This window comes from Anguilla anguilla, chromosome 1 (assembly GCF_013347855.1).
Source record: "Anguilla anguilla isolate fAngAng1 chromosome 1, fAngAng1.pri, whole genome shotgun sequence".
Lineage (NCBI taxonomy): Eukaryota > Metazoa > Chordata > Actinopteri > Anguilliformes > Anguillidae > Anguilla > Anguilla anguilla.
In genome coordinates, this window is record NC_049201.1 from 83,739,410 (window position 1) to 83,755,085 (window position 15,676).

At 40.9% G+C, this 15,676-nt stretch overlaps 2 protein-coding genes and 1 long non-coding RNA gene across 3 annotated transcripts in view; all 3 read left to right on the forward strand.

The window, feature by feature from the left end:
• The window catches only part of LOC118232142 (basement membrane-specific heparan sulfate proteoglycan core protein-like), a 1,449,502-nt gene that overhangs the window by 997,811 nt on the left and 436,015 nt on the right, over positions 1-15,676 (forward strand). The window lies entirely within an intron of this gene.
• On the forward strand, positions 19-15,170 carry LOC118232249 (B-cell receptor CD22-like). Its single transcript, XM_035427058.1, has 5 exons — positions 19-298; positions 12,287-12,556; positions 12,887-12,965; positions 13,596-13,635; positions 14,895-15,170. The coding sequence occupies exons 1-5, from the start codon at positions 70-72 to the stop codon at positions 15,063-15,065; spliced, it is 789 nt and encodes a 262-aa protein (XP_035282949.1). The 5' UTR covers positions 19-69; the 3' UTR covers positions 15,066-15,170.
• LOC118232537 lies at positions 5,092-9,262 on the forward strand. The gene is made up of 3 exons (XR_004766336.1): positions 5,092-5,197; positions 8,017-8,280; positions 9,206-9,262. It is a non-coding gene; the product is annotated as an uncharacterized LOC118232537 (long non-coding RNA).

Genomic DNA, 15,676 nt, shown 5'->3' on the forward strand with positions numbered 1-15,676 from the left:
TTATCTACCCACAAGTATGACTGGAAGCTTTATTACAGGTTTAATTTGCTATTTGCAGATCTACAGGTGATGGTGAATCCTGACACAGTGACAGAGGGACAGAGTGTGAGACTGACCTGTAGCACCACCTGCACTCTGACTGGCAGCCCAGCCTTCATCTGGTACAGGGACAGATCTCCTCTGTCCTTCACTGGTCAGAGTCACCAGTTCACAGCCAGCAGTGAAGATGCAGGCAGATACTCCTGTGCTGTGAAAGGCTATGAGCTTCATTCCCCTGTAGTGGCTCTTAATGTGAGATGTGAGTACCAGAGGCCAAACTTCTTTAAATCTCACAGTTTTTAAAGTTTTCAACTCTAATTTTCAGCTATATTGTAAAGATTATACTATGCTGCATGTAAATGTTCTGTCATTATAGCATTGCATGAAACGTCAATACCTGAAAACATGCCATAATGCAATGATGGGAAAACACTCCTTACAGTATGCCTGAGTCAGGTTTAAATTTCACATGAAACTACAAACCATTGTTCCCTCCTTCAGATTCTCCCAAGAGCATCTCAGTATCAGTATATCAGTATATTCATATAGATGTCACCCCTCAGTGTGACATCTATATAAAACTGCAGTACCTGTTATTTTCTCTTTCAGATCGTCCAAAGAGCGTCTCAGTATCAGTGAGCCCCTCTGGTAAAATAGTGGAGGGCAGTTCAGTGACTCTGACCTGCAGCAGCACTGCCAACCCACCAGTGCACAGATACACCTGGTATAAGAAGATTGGAGCTGAGTTCTCATGGAGAGCATCAGAACAGAGGTACACCATTAATAGAATCACACCGCGGGATGCAGGAGAATACTACTGTGAGGCAGAGAATGCGATTGGGAAAAACAGATCTCCTCCTAAAAGTCTTGATGTGAAGTGTGAGTATATCAGTGCATCTCAGCTTCAGACACACAGAGCAGAGAGTCAGTATCTCCTGAGTGTCTTTGGGTAACTTCACAGCAGTAAGACACTGAGTAAAGCAGTCACACTGGCCAGTCGAGGAGAAATCAGATATAATTACATTATCATACAGTGATGAGCCTGATCATACTGACATGTCTTAGGTAAAACGTGTAGTCATTTTGAGTTTGCACAGGGAAAAAAAGGTACCACATGCAGCTGTTCAACTTTAAAAAATGAAGTTATCATTATTAATGAAGATGCTAAAAAGACATATCTAAATACTTCTGTCACTTTTGAAAACTTGATTCTGCTGTGTCATTTACCAACTACCTTAAAAAGCTACAGTATATCCAGTTCATTTTGTAACAAAGCATGATATACTGGGACATTTACTGTAACAGGTTCTGCAGTCCTATTCCCCACAAACCACTAAACCTGTCGTTGGTAGAGGCACCAAGGCTTTATTGTGCGCTCGATACCAAAAACACAGAAACAAAAACAAAACAAAACAAAAACAAACACACGATAAGGACGGGATTAGATGGCATGCCTCTCCCGCGTGCGTCTCTCATTCCAGCACCCCGGTCTCACTGCAGGCAGAGCATATAAACCATTACCAATCAATTGTAACTGCAAACAGGCGTGGTTGTTAGCCAGCTATACTGCTCCCACTCCGCCTGCAGATGGCGCCCTAACCACACCACTCCTCCACTTCACATTGTGAGATTTCAGCTCCATTATAATCATTACTTTGAAATAAATGTCTCTGCTAGTGTTTTGAGACGCAACACAGTGAGTAAGAAATTATATGGAATTGAGCACATTTTTCTAATGATTTTAGATGCTCCCAAGAACACCTCAGTGTGAATTTTAATTATAACTGCAAGACCTGTTATTTTCTCTTTCAGATCCTCCGAAGAGCGTCTCAGTATCAGTGAGTCGCTCTGGTGAAATAGTGGAGGGCAGTTCAGTGACTCTGACCTGCAGCAGCAGCGATGCCAACCCATCAGTGCATATACACACCTGGTATAAGAATAGAGCTGAACTCTCATGGAGAGGATCCAGGTACACCATTAAAAGCATCACACTGCAGGATGCAGGAGAATATATCTGTCAGGCAGAGAATGGGATTGGGATAAAAATATCTCCTCCTAAACGTCTTGATGTGAAGTGTGAGTATATCAGTGCATCTCAGTTTCAGACACACAGAGCAGAGAGTCAGTATCTCCTGAGTGTCTTTGGGTAACTTCACAGCAGTAAGACACTAAGTAAAGCAGTCACACTGGCCAGTGGAGGAGAAATCAGATATAATTACATTATCATACAGTGATGAGTCTGATCATACTGACATGTCTTAGGTAAATCGTGTAGTCATTTTGAGTTTGCAAAGGGCAAAAAAGGTACCACATGCTGCTGGTCAACTTTAAAAAATGAAGTTATCATTATTAATGAAGATGCTAAAAAGACATATCTAAATACTTCTGTCACTTTTGAAAACTTGATTCTGCTGTGTCATTTTCCAACTACCATAAAAAGCTACAGTATATCCAGTTCATTTTTTAACAAAGCATGACATACTGGGATATTTATTGTAACAGGTTCTGCAGTCCTTTATCCCAAAAACCACACAATCCGTCGTTGTTAGAGGCACCAAGGCTTTATTGTGCGCTCGATACCAAAACCACGGAAAAAAACCAAAACAAAACACAGACGATAATGACGGGGATTAGATGGCATGCCAATCCCGCGTGCGTCTCTCATTCCAGCACCCCGGTCTCACTGCAGGCAGAGCATATAAACCATTACCAATCAAATGTAACTGCAAACAGGTGTGGTTGTAGGCCAGCTGTACTGCTCCCACTCTGCCTGCAGATGGTGGCCTAACCACACCACTCCTCCACATCACATTGTGAGATTTCAGCTCCATTATAAACATTACTTTGAAATAAATGTCTCTACTAGTGTTTTGAGACGCAACACAATGACTGAGAAATTATATGGAATTTAACACATTTTTCTAATGATTTTAGATGCTCCCAAGAACACCTCAGTGTGAATATTAATTAAAACTGCAGGACCTGTTATTTTCTCTTTCAGATCCTCCGAAGAGTGTCTCAGTATCAGTGAGCCCCTCTGGTGAGATAGTGGAGGGCAGTTCAGTGACTCTGACCTGCAGCAGTGATGCCAACCCGCCAGTGCAGAGACACACCTGGTATAAGAATAATGGAAATGAACTCTCATGGAAAGAATCCAGTTACACCATTAAGACCATCACACTGCAGGATGCAGGAGAATACTACTGTGAGGCTGAGAATGCGATTGGGACAAAAAGATCTCCTCAAATAACTCTCAAAGTGCTGTGTGAGTAATTCTGTACTGTCATTTAGAACGGCTAGGATGGGCAGCATCTTCAGTGAAAATAGCCTATGCATATATTTCTGAATGCTGCAGCCTGTTTGTTAAGCTATAAAGGAGATGAACATACAGTTTGATGTACTGCTGGGTGATATCATTAAAACATATGATGTAAAACATTGTGATGTGTTATGTACATATGTATATATGATACAGTAATATAGTAGTGTAGTCCATGTATAGTATATACTGTGTTTGTAATCTAAATATTGCATATGTATATCTAGTGAAGTGCCATATTTGTGGCTCTTCATTTCTGTGCGTTAAGCCTGAAATGCTGGAAGAACTGAGGTGGTGAACCCACTGCGGGTTTCCTTTAACTGAGCTGAGTAAGTGTGACATCTATATAAAACTGCAGGACCTGTTATTTTCTCTTTCAGATCGTCCTAAGAACACCGCAGTATCAGTGAGCCCCTCTGGTGAAATAGTGGAGGGCAGTTCAGTGACTCTGACCTGCAGCAGTGATGCCAACCCACCAGTGCAGAAATACACTTGGTATACGAATGATAGAGCTGTATCCTCAAAAACAAGAGGACCAGTAGACAGTTACACCATTAAAACCATCACACTGCAGGATGCAGGAGAATACTACTGTATGGCACAGAATAGGATTGGGACAGAAAGATCTCCTTCTAAACATCTCAATGTGCAGTGTGAGTATATCAGTGCATCTCAACTTCGGACACACAGAGCAGAGAGTCAGTATCTCCTGAGTGTCTTTGGGCAACTTCACAGTAGTAAGACACTAAGTAAAGCAGTCACACTGCCCAGTGGAGGAGAAATCACGTATAATTACATTATCATACAGTGATAAGCCTGATCATGCTGACATGTCTTAGGTAAAACGTGTGGTCATTTTGAGTTTGCAAAGCGCAAAAAAGGTACCACATGTAGCTGTTCAACTTTTAAAAAATGAAGTTATCATTATTAATGAAGATGCTAAAAAGACATATCTAAATACTTCTGTCACTTTTGAAAACTTGATTCTGCTGTGTCATTTTCCAACTACCATAAAAAGCTACAGTATATCCAGTTCATTTTGTAACAAAGCATGATATACTGGGATATTTCCTATAACAGGTTCTGCAGTCCTTTTCCCCACAAACCACACAATCCGTCGTTGTTAGAGGCACCAAGGCTGTATTGTGCGCTCCATACCAAAAACACGGAAACAAAAACAAAACACAGACGATAAGGACGGGGATTAGATGGCATGCCTCTCCTGCGTGCGTCTCTCATTCCAGCACCCCGGTCTCACTGCAGGCAGAGCATATAAACCATTACCAATCAATTGTAATTGCAAACAGGCGTGGTTGTAGGCTAGCTATACTGCTCCCACTCTGCCTGCAGATGGCGCCCTAACCACACCACTCCTCCACTTCACATTGTGAGATTTCAGCTCCATTATAAACTTTACTTTGAAATTAATGTCTCTACTTGTGCTTTGAGACGCAACACAGTGAATGAGAACTTATATGGAATTTAACACATTTTTCTAATGATTTTAGATGCTCCCAAGAACACCTCAGTGTGAATTTTAATTAAAACTGCAAGACCTGTTATTTTCTCTTTCAGATCCTCCGAAGAGCGTCTCAGTATCAGTGAGCCCCTCTGGTGAAATAGTGGAGGGCAGTTCAGTGACTCTGACCTGCAGCAGCAGTGATGCCAACCCACCAGTGCATATACACACCTGGTATAAGAATAGAGCTGAACTCTCATGGAGAGGATCTAGGTACACCATTAAAAGCATCACACTGCAGGATGCAGGAGAATACATCTGTGAGGCACAGAATAGGATTGGGACAAAAACATCTCCTCCTAAACGTCTTGATGTGCAGTGTGAGTATATCAGTGCATCTCAGTTTCAGACACACAGAGCAGAGAGTCAGTATCTCCTGAGTGTCTTTGGGTAACTTCACAGCAGTAAGACACTGAGTAAAGCAGTCACACTGGCCAGTGGAGGAGAAATCAGATATGAATACATTATCATACAGTGATGAGTCTGATCATACTGACATGTCTTAGGTAAATCGTGTAGTCATTTTGAGTTTGCAAAGGGCAAAAAAGGTACCACATGCTGCTGGTCAACTTTAAAAAATGAAGTTATCATTATTAATGAAGATGCTAAAAAGACATATCTAAATACTTCTGTCACTTTTGAAAACTTGATTCTGCTGTGTCATTTTCCAACTACCATAAAAAGCTACAGTATATCCAGTTCATTTTTTAACAAAGCATGACATACTGGGATATTTATTGTAACAGGTTCTGCAGTCCTTTATCCCAAAAACCACACAATCCGTCGTTGTTAGAGGCACCAAGGCTTTATTGTGCGCTCGATACCAAAAACACGGAAAAAAAACCAAAACAAAACACACACGATAAGGACGGAGATTAGATGGCATGCCGCTCCCGCGTGCGTCTCTCATTCCAGCACCCCGGTCTCACTGCAGGCAGAGCATATAAACTATTACCAATCAATTGAAATTGCAAACAGGCGTGGTTGTTAGCCAGCTATACTGCTCCCACTCCGCCTGCAGATGGCGCCCTAACCACACCATCCCTCCACATCACATTGTGAGATTTCAGCTCCATTATAAACATTACTTTGAAATAAATGTCTCTACTAGTGTTTTGAGACGCAACACAATGACTGAGAAATTATATGGAATTTAACACATTTTTCTAATGATTTTAGATGCTCCCAAGAACACCTCAGTGTGAATATTAATTAAAACTGCAGGACCTGTTATTTTCTCTTTCAGATCCTCCGAAGAGTGTCTCAGTATCAGTGAGCCCCTCTGGTGAGATAGTGGAGGGCAGTTCAGTGACTCTGACCTGCAGCAGTGATGCCAACCCGCCAGTGCAGAGACACACCTGGTATAAGAATAATGGAAATGAACTCTCATGGAAAGAATCCAGTTACACCATTAAGACCATCACACTGCAGGATGCAGGAGAATACTACTGTGAGGCTGAGAATGCGATTGGGACAAAAAGATCTCCTCAAATAACTCTCAAAGTGCTGTGTGAGTAATTCTGTACTGTCATTTAGAACGGCTAGGATGGGCAGCATCTTCAGTGAAAATAGCCTATGCATATATTTCTGAATGCTGCAGCCTGTTTGTTAAGCTATAAAGGAGATGAACATACAGTTTGATGTACTGCTGGGTGATATCATTAAAACATATGATGTAAAACATTGTGATGTGTTATGTACATATGTATATATGATACAGTAATATAGTAGTGTAGTCCATGTATAGTATATACTGTGTTTGTAATCTAAATATTGCATATGTATATCTAGTGAAGTGCCATATTTGTGGCTCTTCATTTCTGTGCGTTAAGCCTGAAATGCTGGAAGAACTGAGGTGGTGAACCCACTGCGGGTTTCCTTTAACTGAGCTGAGTAAGTGTGACATCTATATAAAACTGCAGGACCTGTTATTTTCTCTTTCAGATCGTCCTAAGAACACCGCAGTATCAGTGAGCCCCTCTGGTGAAATAGTGGAGGGCAGTTCAGTGACTCTGACCTGCAGCAGTGATGCCAACCCACCAGTGCAGAAATACACTTGGTATACGAATGATAGAGCTGTATCCTCAAAAACAAGAGGACCAGTAGACAGTTACACCATTAAAACCATCACACTGCAGGATGCAGGAGAATACTACTGTATGGCACAGAATAGGATTGGGACAGAAAGATCTCCTTCTAAACATCTCAATGTGCAGTGTGAGTATATCAGTGCATCTCAACTTCGGACACACAGAGCAGAGAGTCAGTATCTCCTGAGTGTCTTTGGGCAACTTCACAGTAGTAAGACACTAAGTAAAGCAGTCACACTGCCCAGTGGAGGAGAAATCACGTATAATTACATTATCATACAGTGATAAGCCTGATCATGCTGACATGTCTTAGGTAAAACGTGTGGTCATTTTGAGTTTGCAAAGCGCAAAAAAGGTACCACATGTAGCTGTTCAACTTTTAAAAAATGAAGTTATCATTATTAATGAAGATGCTAAAAAGACATATCTAAATACTTCTGTCACTTTTGAAAACTTGATTCTGCTGTGTCATTTTCCAACTACCATAAAAAGCTACAGTATATCCAGTTCATTTTGTAACAAAGCATGATATACTGGGATATTTCCTATAACAGGTTCTGCAGTCCTTTTCCCCACAAACCACACAATCCGTCGTTGTTAGAGGCACCAAGGCTGTATTGTGCGCTCAATACCAAAAACACGGAAACAAAAACAAAACACAGACGATAAGGACGGGGATTAGATGGCATGCCTCTCCTGCGTGCGTCTCTCATTCCAGCACCCCGGTCTCACTGCAGGCAGAGCATATAAACCATTACCAATCAATTGTAATTGCAAACAGGCGTGGTTGTAGGCTAGCTATACTGCTTCCACTCTGCCTGCAGATGGCGCCCTAACCACACCACTCCTCCACATCACATTGTGAGATTTCAGCTCCATTATAAACTTTACTTTGAAATTAATGTCTCTACTTGTGCTTTGAGACGCAACACAGTGAATGAGAACTTATATGGAATTTAACACATTTTTCTAATGATTTTAGATGCTCCCAAGAACACCTCAGTGTGAATTTTAATTAAAACTGCAAGACCTGTTATTTTCTCTTTCAGATCCTCCGAAGAGCGTCTCAGTATCAGTGAGCCCCTCTGGTGAAATAGTGGAGGGCAGTTCAGTGACTCTGACCTGCAGCAGCAGTGATGCCAACCCACCAGTGCATATACACACCTGGTATAAGAATAGAGCTGAACTCTCATGGAGAGGATCTAGGTACACCATTAAAAGCATCAAACTGCAGGATGCAGGAGAATACATCTGTGAGGCACAGAATAGGATTGGGACAAAAACATCTCCTCCTAAACGTCTTGATGTGCAGTGTGAGTATATCAGTGCATCTCAGTTTCAGACACACAGAGCAGAGAGTCAGTATCTCCTGAGTGTCTTTGGGTAACTTCACAGCAGTAAGACACTGAGTAAAGCAGTCACACTGGCCAGTGGAGGAGAAATCAGATATGAATACATTATCATACAGTGATGAGTCTGATCATACTGACATGTCTTAGGTAAATCGTGTAGTCATTTTGAGTTTGCAAAGGGCAAAAAAGGTACCACATGCTGCTGGTCAACTTTAAAAAATGAAGTTATCATTATTAATGAAGATGCTAAAAAGACATATCTAAATACTTCTGTCACTTTTGAAAACTTGATTCTGCTGTGTCATTTTCCAACTACCATAAAAAGCTACAGTATATCCAGTTCATTTTTTAACAAAGCATGACATACTGGGATATTTATTGTAACAGGTTCTGCAGTCCTTTATCCCAAAAACCACACAATCCGTCGTTGTTAGAGGCACCAAGGCTTTATTGTGCGCTCGATACCAAAAACACGGAAAAAAACCAAAACAAAACACACACGATAAGGACGGAGATTAGATGGCATGCCAATCCCGCGTGCGTCTCTCATTCCAGCACCCCGGTCTCACTGCAGGCAGAGCATATAAACTATTACCAATCAATTGAAATTGCAAACAGGCGTGGTTGTTAGCCAGCTATACTGCTCCCACTCCGCCTGCAGATGGCGCCCTAACCACACCATCCCTCCACATCACATTGTGAGATTTCAGCTCCATTATAAACATTACTTTGAAATAAATGTCTCTACTAGTGTTTTGAGACGCAACACAATGACTGAGAAATTATATGGAATTTAACACATTTTTCTAATGATTTTAGATGCTCCCAAGAACACCTCAGTGTGAATATTAATTAAAACTGCAGGACCTGTTATTTTCTCTTTCAGATCCTCCGAAGAGTGTCTCAGTATCAGTGAGCCCCTCTGGTGAAATAGTGGAGGGCAGTTCAGTGACTCTGACCTGCAGCAGTGATGCCAGCCCACCAGTGCAGAGACACACCTGGTATAAGAATAATGGAAATGAACTCTCATGGAAAGAATCCAGTTACACCATTAAGACCATCACACTGCAGGATGCAGGAGAATACTACTGTGAGGCTGAGAATGCGATTGGGACAAAAAGATCTCCTCAAATAACTCTCAAAGTGCTGTGTGAGTAATTCTGTACTGTCATTTAGAACGGCTTGGATGGGCAGCATCTTCAGTGAAAATAGCCTATGCATATATTTCTGAATGCTGCAGACTGTTTGTTAAGCTATAAAGGAGATGAACATACAGTTTGATGTACTGCTGGGTGATATCATTAAAACATATGATGTAAAACATTGTGATGTGTTATGTACATATGTATATCTGATACAGTAATATAGTAGTGTAGTCCATGTATAGTATATACTGTGTTTGTAATCTAAATATTGCATATGTATATCTAGTGAAGTGCCATATTTGTGGCTCTTCATTTCTGTGCGTTAAGCATGAAATGCTGGAAGAACTGAGGTGGTGAACCCACTGCGGGTTTCCTTTAACTGAGCTGAGTAAGTGTGACATCTATATAAAACTGCAGGACCTGTTATTTTCTCTTTCAGATCGTCCTAAGAACACCGCAGTATCAGTGAGCCCCTCTGGTGAAATAGTGGAGGGCAGTTCAGTGACTCTGACCTGCAGCAGTGATGCCAACCCACCAGTGCAGAAATACACTTGGTATAAGAATGATAGAGCTGTATCCTCAAAGACAAGAGGACCAGTAGACAGTTACACCATTAAAACCATCACACTGCAGGATGCAGGAGAATACCACTGTATGGCACAGAATAGGATTGGGACAGAAAGATCTCCTTCTAAACATCTCAATGTGCAGTGTGAGTATATCAGTGCATCTCAACTTCGGACACACAGAGCAGAGAGTCAGTATCTCCTGAGTGTCTTTGGGCAACTTCACAGTAGTAAGACACTAAGTAAAGCAGTCACACTGCCCAGTGGAGGAGAAATCACGTATAATTACATTATCATACAGTGATAAGCCTGATCATGCTGACATGTCTTAGGTAAAACGTGTAGTCATTTTGAGTTTGCAAAGGGCAAAAAATGTACCATATGTAGCTGTTCAACTTTTTAAAAATGAAGTTATCATTATTAATGAAGATGCTAAAAAGACATATCTAAATACTTCTGTCACTTTTGAAAACTTGATTCTGCTGTGTCATTTTCCAACTACCATAAAAAGCTACAGTATACCCAGTTCATTTTGTAAGAATGCATGATATACTGGGTTATTTACTGTAACAGGTTCTGCAGTCCTTTTCCCCACAAACCACACAATCCGTCGTTGTTAGAGGCACCAAGGCTTTATTGTGCGCTCAATACCAAAAACACGGAAACAAAAACAAAACACACACGATGAGGACGGGGATTAGATGGCATGCCGCTCCCGCCTTGCGTCTCTCATTCCAGCACCCCGGTCTCACTGCAGGCAGAGCATATAAACCATTACCAATCAAATGTAACTGCAAACAGGTGTGGTTGTAGGCCAGCTATACTGCTCCCACTCTGCCTGCAGATGGCGCCCTAACCACACCACCCCTCTACATCACCTTGTGAGATTTCAGCTCCATTATAAACATTACTTTGAAATTAATGTCTCTACTAGTGTTTTGAGATGGAACACAGTGAGTGAGAAATTATATGGAATTTAGCACATTTTTCTGATTATTTTAGATGCTCCCAAGATTATCTCAGTGTGACTTTTCTTTAAAACTGCAGGACCTGTTATTATCTCTTTCAGATCGTCCAAAGAGCGTCTCAGTATCAGTGAGCCCCTCTGGTGAAATAGTGGAGGGCAGTTCAGTGACTCTGACCTGCAGCAGCAGCCATGCCAACCCACCAGTGCACAGTTACGCCTGGTATAAGAATAATAGAGCTGAATCCTCATGGAGACGATCCAGTTACACCATTAAAAGCATCACACTGCAGGATGCAGGAGAATACTACTGTCAGGCAGGGAATGTGATTGGGACAGAAAAATCTCATCCTAAACGTCTTGATGTACAGTGTGAGTATATCAGTGCATCTCAGCTTCAGACACACAGAGCAGAGAGTCAGCATCTCCTGAGTGTCTTTGGGCAACTTCACAGCAGTAAGACACTGAGTAAAGCAGTCACACTGGCCAGTGGAGGAGAAATCAGATATAATTACATTATCCTACAGTGATGAGTCTGATCATACTGACATGTCTTAGGTAAAACGTGTAGTCATTTTGATTTTGCAAAGGGCAAATAAGGTACCACATGTGGCTGATCAACTTTTAAAAATGAAGTTACCATTATTAATGAAGATGCTAAAAAGACATATCTAAATACTTCTGTCACTTTTGAAAACTTGATTCTGCTGTGTCATTTTCCAACTACCATAAAAAGCTACAGTATATCCAGTTCATTTTGTAAGAATGCATGATATACTGGGATATTTACTGTAACAGGTTCTGCAGTCCTATTCCGCACAAACCACACAATCCGTCGTTGTTAGACGCACCAAGGCTTTATTGTGCGCTCGATACCTAAAACACGGAAACCAAAACAAAACACACACGATAAGGACGGGGATTAGATGGCATGCCGCTCCCGCGTGCGTCTCTCATTCCAGCACCCCGGTCTCACTGCAGGCAGCGCATATAAATTATACCAATCAAATGTAACTGCAAACAGGCGTGGTTGTAGGCCAACTATACTGCTCCCACTCTGCCTGCAGATGGCGCCCTAACCACACCACCCCTCTACATCACCTTGTGAGATTTCAGCTCCATTATAAACATTACTTTGAAATTAATGTCTCTACTAGTGTTTTGAGATGGAACACAGTGAGTGAGAAATTATATGGAATTTAACACATTTTTCTGATGATTTTAGATGCTCCCAAGAATATCTCAGTGTGACTTTTCTTTAAAACTGCAAGACCGGTTATTTTCTCTTTCAGATCCTCCTAAGAGCGTCTCAGTATCAGTGAGCCCCTCTGGTAAAATAGTGGAGGGCAGTTCAGTGACTCTGACCTGCAGCAGCAATGCCAACCCACCTGTGCAGAACTACACCTGGGTTAAGAAGAATGACACTGGAGTCTGGCTGGCAGGATCTGGACAGAGTTTGATCTTTTCTAACTTTAGATACTGGAACAGAGGACAGTACTACTGTGAGGCACAGAACAGACTTGGAGCTCAGAATGCTTCTGCTATACTGGTCACAGTGCAAGGTAGGACCAGAACATATTTGATAAAATGTTTTATTTGACGCTGATTGTGATCCAGTGGCTACAAAGCAATGCTGATCATAACATTGGTGCTACAATCCGAACCGGATCATGGTAGATAATGATGATGAGCAGTGTAACTAAAAGTTTCATGATGCCAGAATTGAATTCAGTAAAATTCAAATGTACAGAAATTTCTAGTAAAGGTAGGCATATAAGAGGTGTGTTTAAACATTTATAAACTTTCTTATTAAGGACCTTGGTGTGGCATGTTGTGAAATGAGCACTGCTATATCATAACTGACAGGGCTACATCTCTCTGACTTTGCTTAGGAGGTCAGTCACTGATCGTGGCTGCAGCTCTGGGAGTCGCTGAAATTTTGGCTCTTGTGTTTCTCTGTGTGTGCGTGAGGTACGTGGTTGTAAATGAGTCGGTTTGTAGTCACTCCAGTGTGAATTACTGTATGTATGATTTAGACTCATAGTTCAAAACGAGTGTACATTTTTGTGGAATGTTTTTGTCAAGCATTAGCTACGTTACATCATGCTGATGCCATACTCCCCCCTCTAATGTCTGATTAGTGCTTAGACCACTGCATTATTAGACATCTTGTTTTATTGAGATGTCAATTTTATAAACTCTGACTGATGCGTTTTAGTGTCCCAATTAGTTTATCAAACCTGTATGATGGGGTAACAGAATCCCATTAAAGCTTGTTCTTAATATGAATCATGTGGACAGTTACAGACCATAACAAAGTCTTGTCAAGCGCATCAATTTGCCCATGAACTCCAGTGTTGGTTTGAATAAAGCAGAACTACATTTATTGGGCAGGATGAAACCTCTTATAACTCAGGCTCATTTCCTGTAACCAAATGACATCTGAATAATAAAAAATATACACGTACATGGGCACTATTGCCTCAGCAATACACATCATTCAAACAAAAGCAAAATGCTGTTTATACAAGAGGGGGCTGTTTAAAGATTTGTCTGAAGGTAGATTTACTTTTTATTTTTCTTTCTTCTCTGAATAATCAGGAGGAGAAAATCAACAAATGAGACAGAAGAGGACAGGCAGGTGAGTTAATGAAATCAGTCTGCATATGTGCATACATTACATTACATTACATTACATTATAGGCATTTAGCAGACGCTCTTATCCAGAGCGACTTACACAACTTTTACTTAGCACTTTACATTGTATCCATTTATACAGCTGGATATATACTGAAGCAATGCAGGTTAAGTACCTTGCTCAAGGGTACAACGGCAGTGTCCTTACCCGGGATTCGAACCTACGACCTTTCGGTTACAAGCGCAGTTCCTTACCCACTGCGCCACACTCCGTCCTTACATACATGTATTTATCTACGGATGTAATATAATTTTGATAATGCATAATGCATTCTTTAAGCAAAAACGGAAATGTGTTTAACACTGTCTATAATGCCTGTCTATAATGCATTATATACTTATAATACATTAAAATCTGCTCATAATACAGTATAATTAGAGTTATGAAGATTGATTAATACTCACAATGCTTTATAACAGTAATCGTGAGACATGATTTATTTATTTATATAGCACCTGTGTATTGCTAATGAGGATCCTAAATAAATAAATAAACCTTTCTTACAAATAAGTAGAAAGCATAGCAGTGTGTGCCATGTGACCTTGAAGGTTTATTAGATGATGTACAGATTTACAGTATGAGGTTATGATCTTCTATGTGTGTTGACATGCTTAATGGAAATATTTCAGGAGTTAATTATGTGTATTCCCCTGTTAAGGACAGTTTTATTTTCTCAAAAGGGGTTGCAGTATGTGACAGTAACGTTACACAGTACAATACTGATTATGTGCATGTAATAATCTGTGCATTACATAGAGAGCCAGGGAGAGTGACTTGTACTGTATGTGTTGTATTCAACAGTTTCCAATGAATAAATACACACAGATTATTGTTGTGATGGTGGTTTATTGCTATTGGTTATTGCAAATATATGCTTTGGAATGAAAGAAGTACTTCAGAATGCAATCTTTCCAGGATTTTATGAAAACCCACTGTAAAACAGGTCATGTTAGAGACAAGAAATCGTATTAAGTGTATTAAGTTTGTATGTCTGGTTCAGTCGATATTGAACTGCTGATGGCATGTATTTGAAAATAAAACATTGATTCATTAGCTGATTTTTTTATATCAGGTTAAATGCATGTTTTGGAGTTAATGGGGGCGAGTAGCTCACTCCAGCTCTGAGGAGCTCACTGAAATGAACAGGACCTTTCTGTGGAACTTTCCCATCCTTCTCCTGCCTCTTTTCTTTACCCTGCAGGGGAATAAAAGCCCCATTTTTGGCAACGTCTCAGAGATGGCAATGAGTCACACTGGAACACAGGATACAGACAGAGACAACGGTGAAGTTCCCCTCTACTCCTCTGTTCAGCCCGCTAACACCCGCAACCAGAGCGTCTCACTGGATAGACCAGAGCGTCTCACTGGATAGACCAGAGCGTCTCACTGGATAGACCAGGGTGTCTCACTGGATAGACCAGAGCGTCTCACTGGGGAGAGCTAAGAATGTTGTGCTGTGATTTATGTTGGAAACAAAAGCACAAAGAAGTATTTAGATTCTAACCATAGTAGCTGTGAGACATTTACATCAGCGTGTACAATATTAGAAATGAATGGTAGCCAAAAAACGTGCATCCATAACACTTGGTCATGTAAGCATGTACAAAACAAACCCTGGAAACAAAAATACAAATGAGCATTTCTGAGATTCCAGTACTTCTCAGTGCATCTGTAACAGTTTATATATTTATGTGTTTGTAGGACCTGGTGTTGCCTTGATGCACACTAATTCTATATTTTGGTTGTTTGTTGCAGTCCCAAAGCCCAGTTCAAGTATTTTAAAATGTTGTAATCTCTCGCTGCTGCTTTGCTAAGAACTTCTCTGCCTGGTCAAAAAGAAGAACGTGGTGACACGAGGACTGGATGTTCCGCTGATCTAGATTCATCATTTGGCTTGTTCTGCTTGTCAACTTTCTTCTCTTTTCATCTCCTTGCTGTGTGACATCACAGTGATGTAATGTTTTCCAAAATTCCAGATAACTG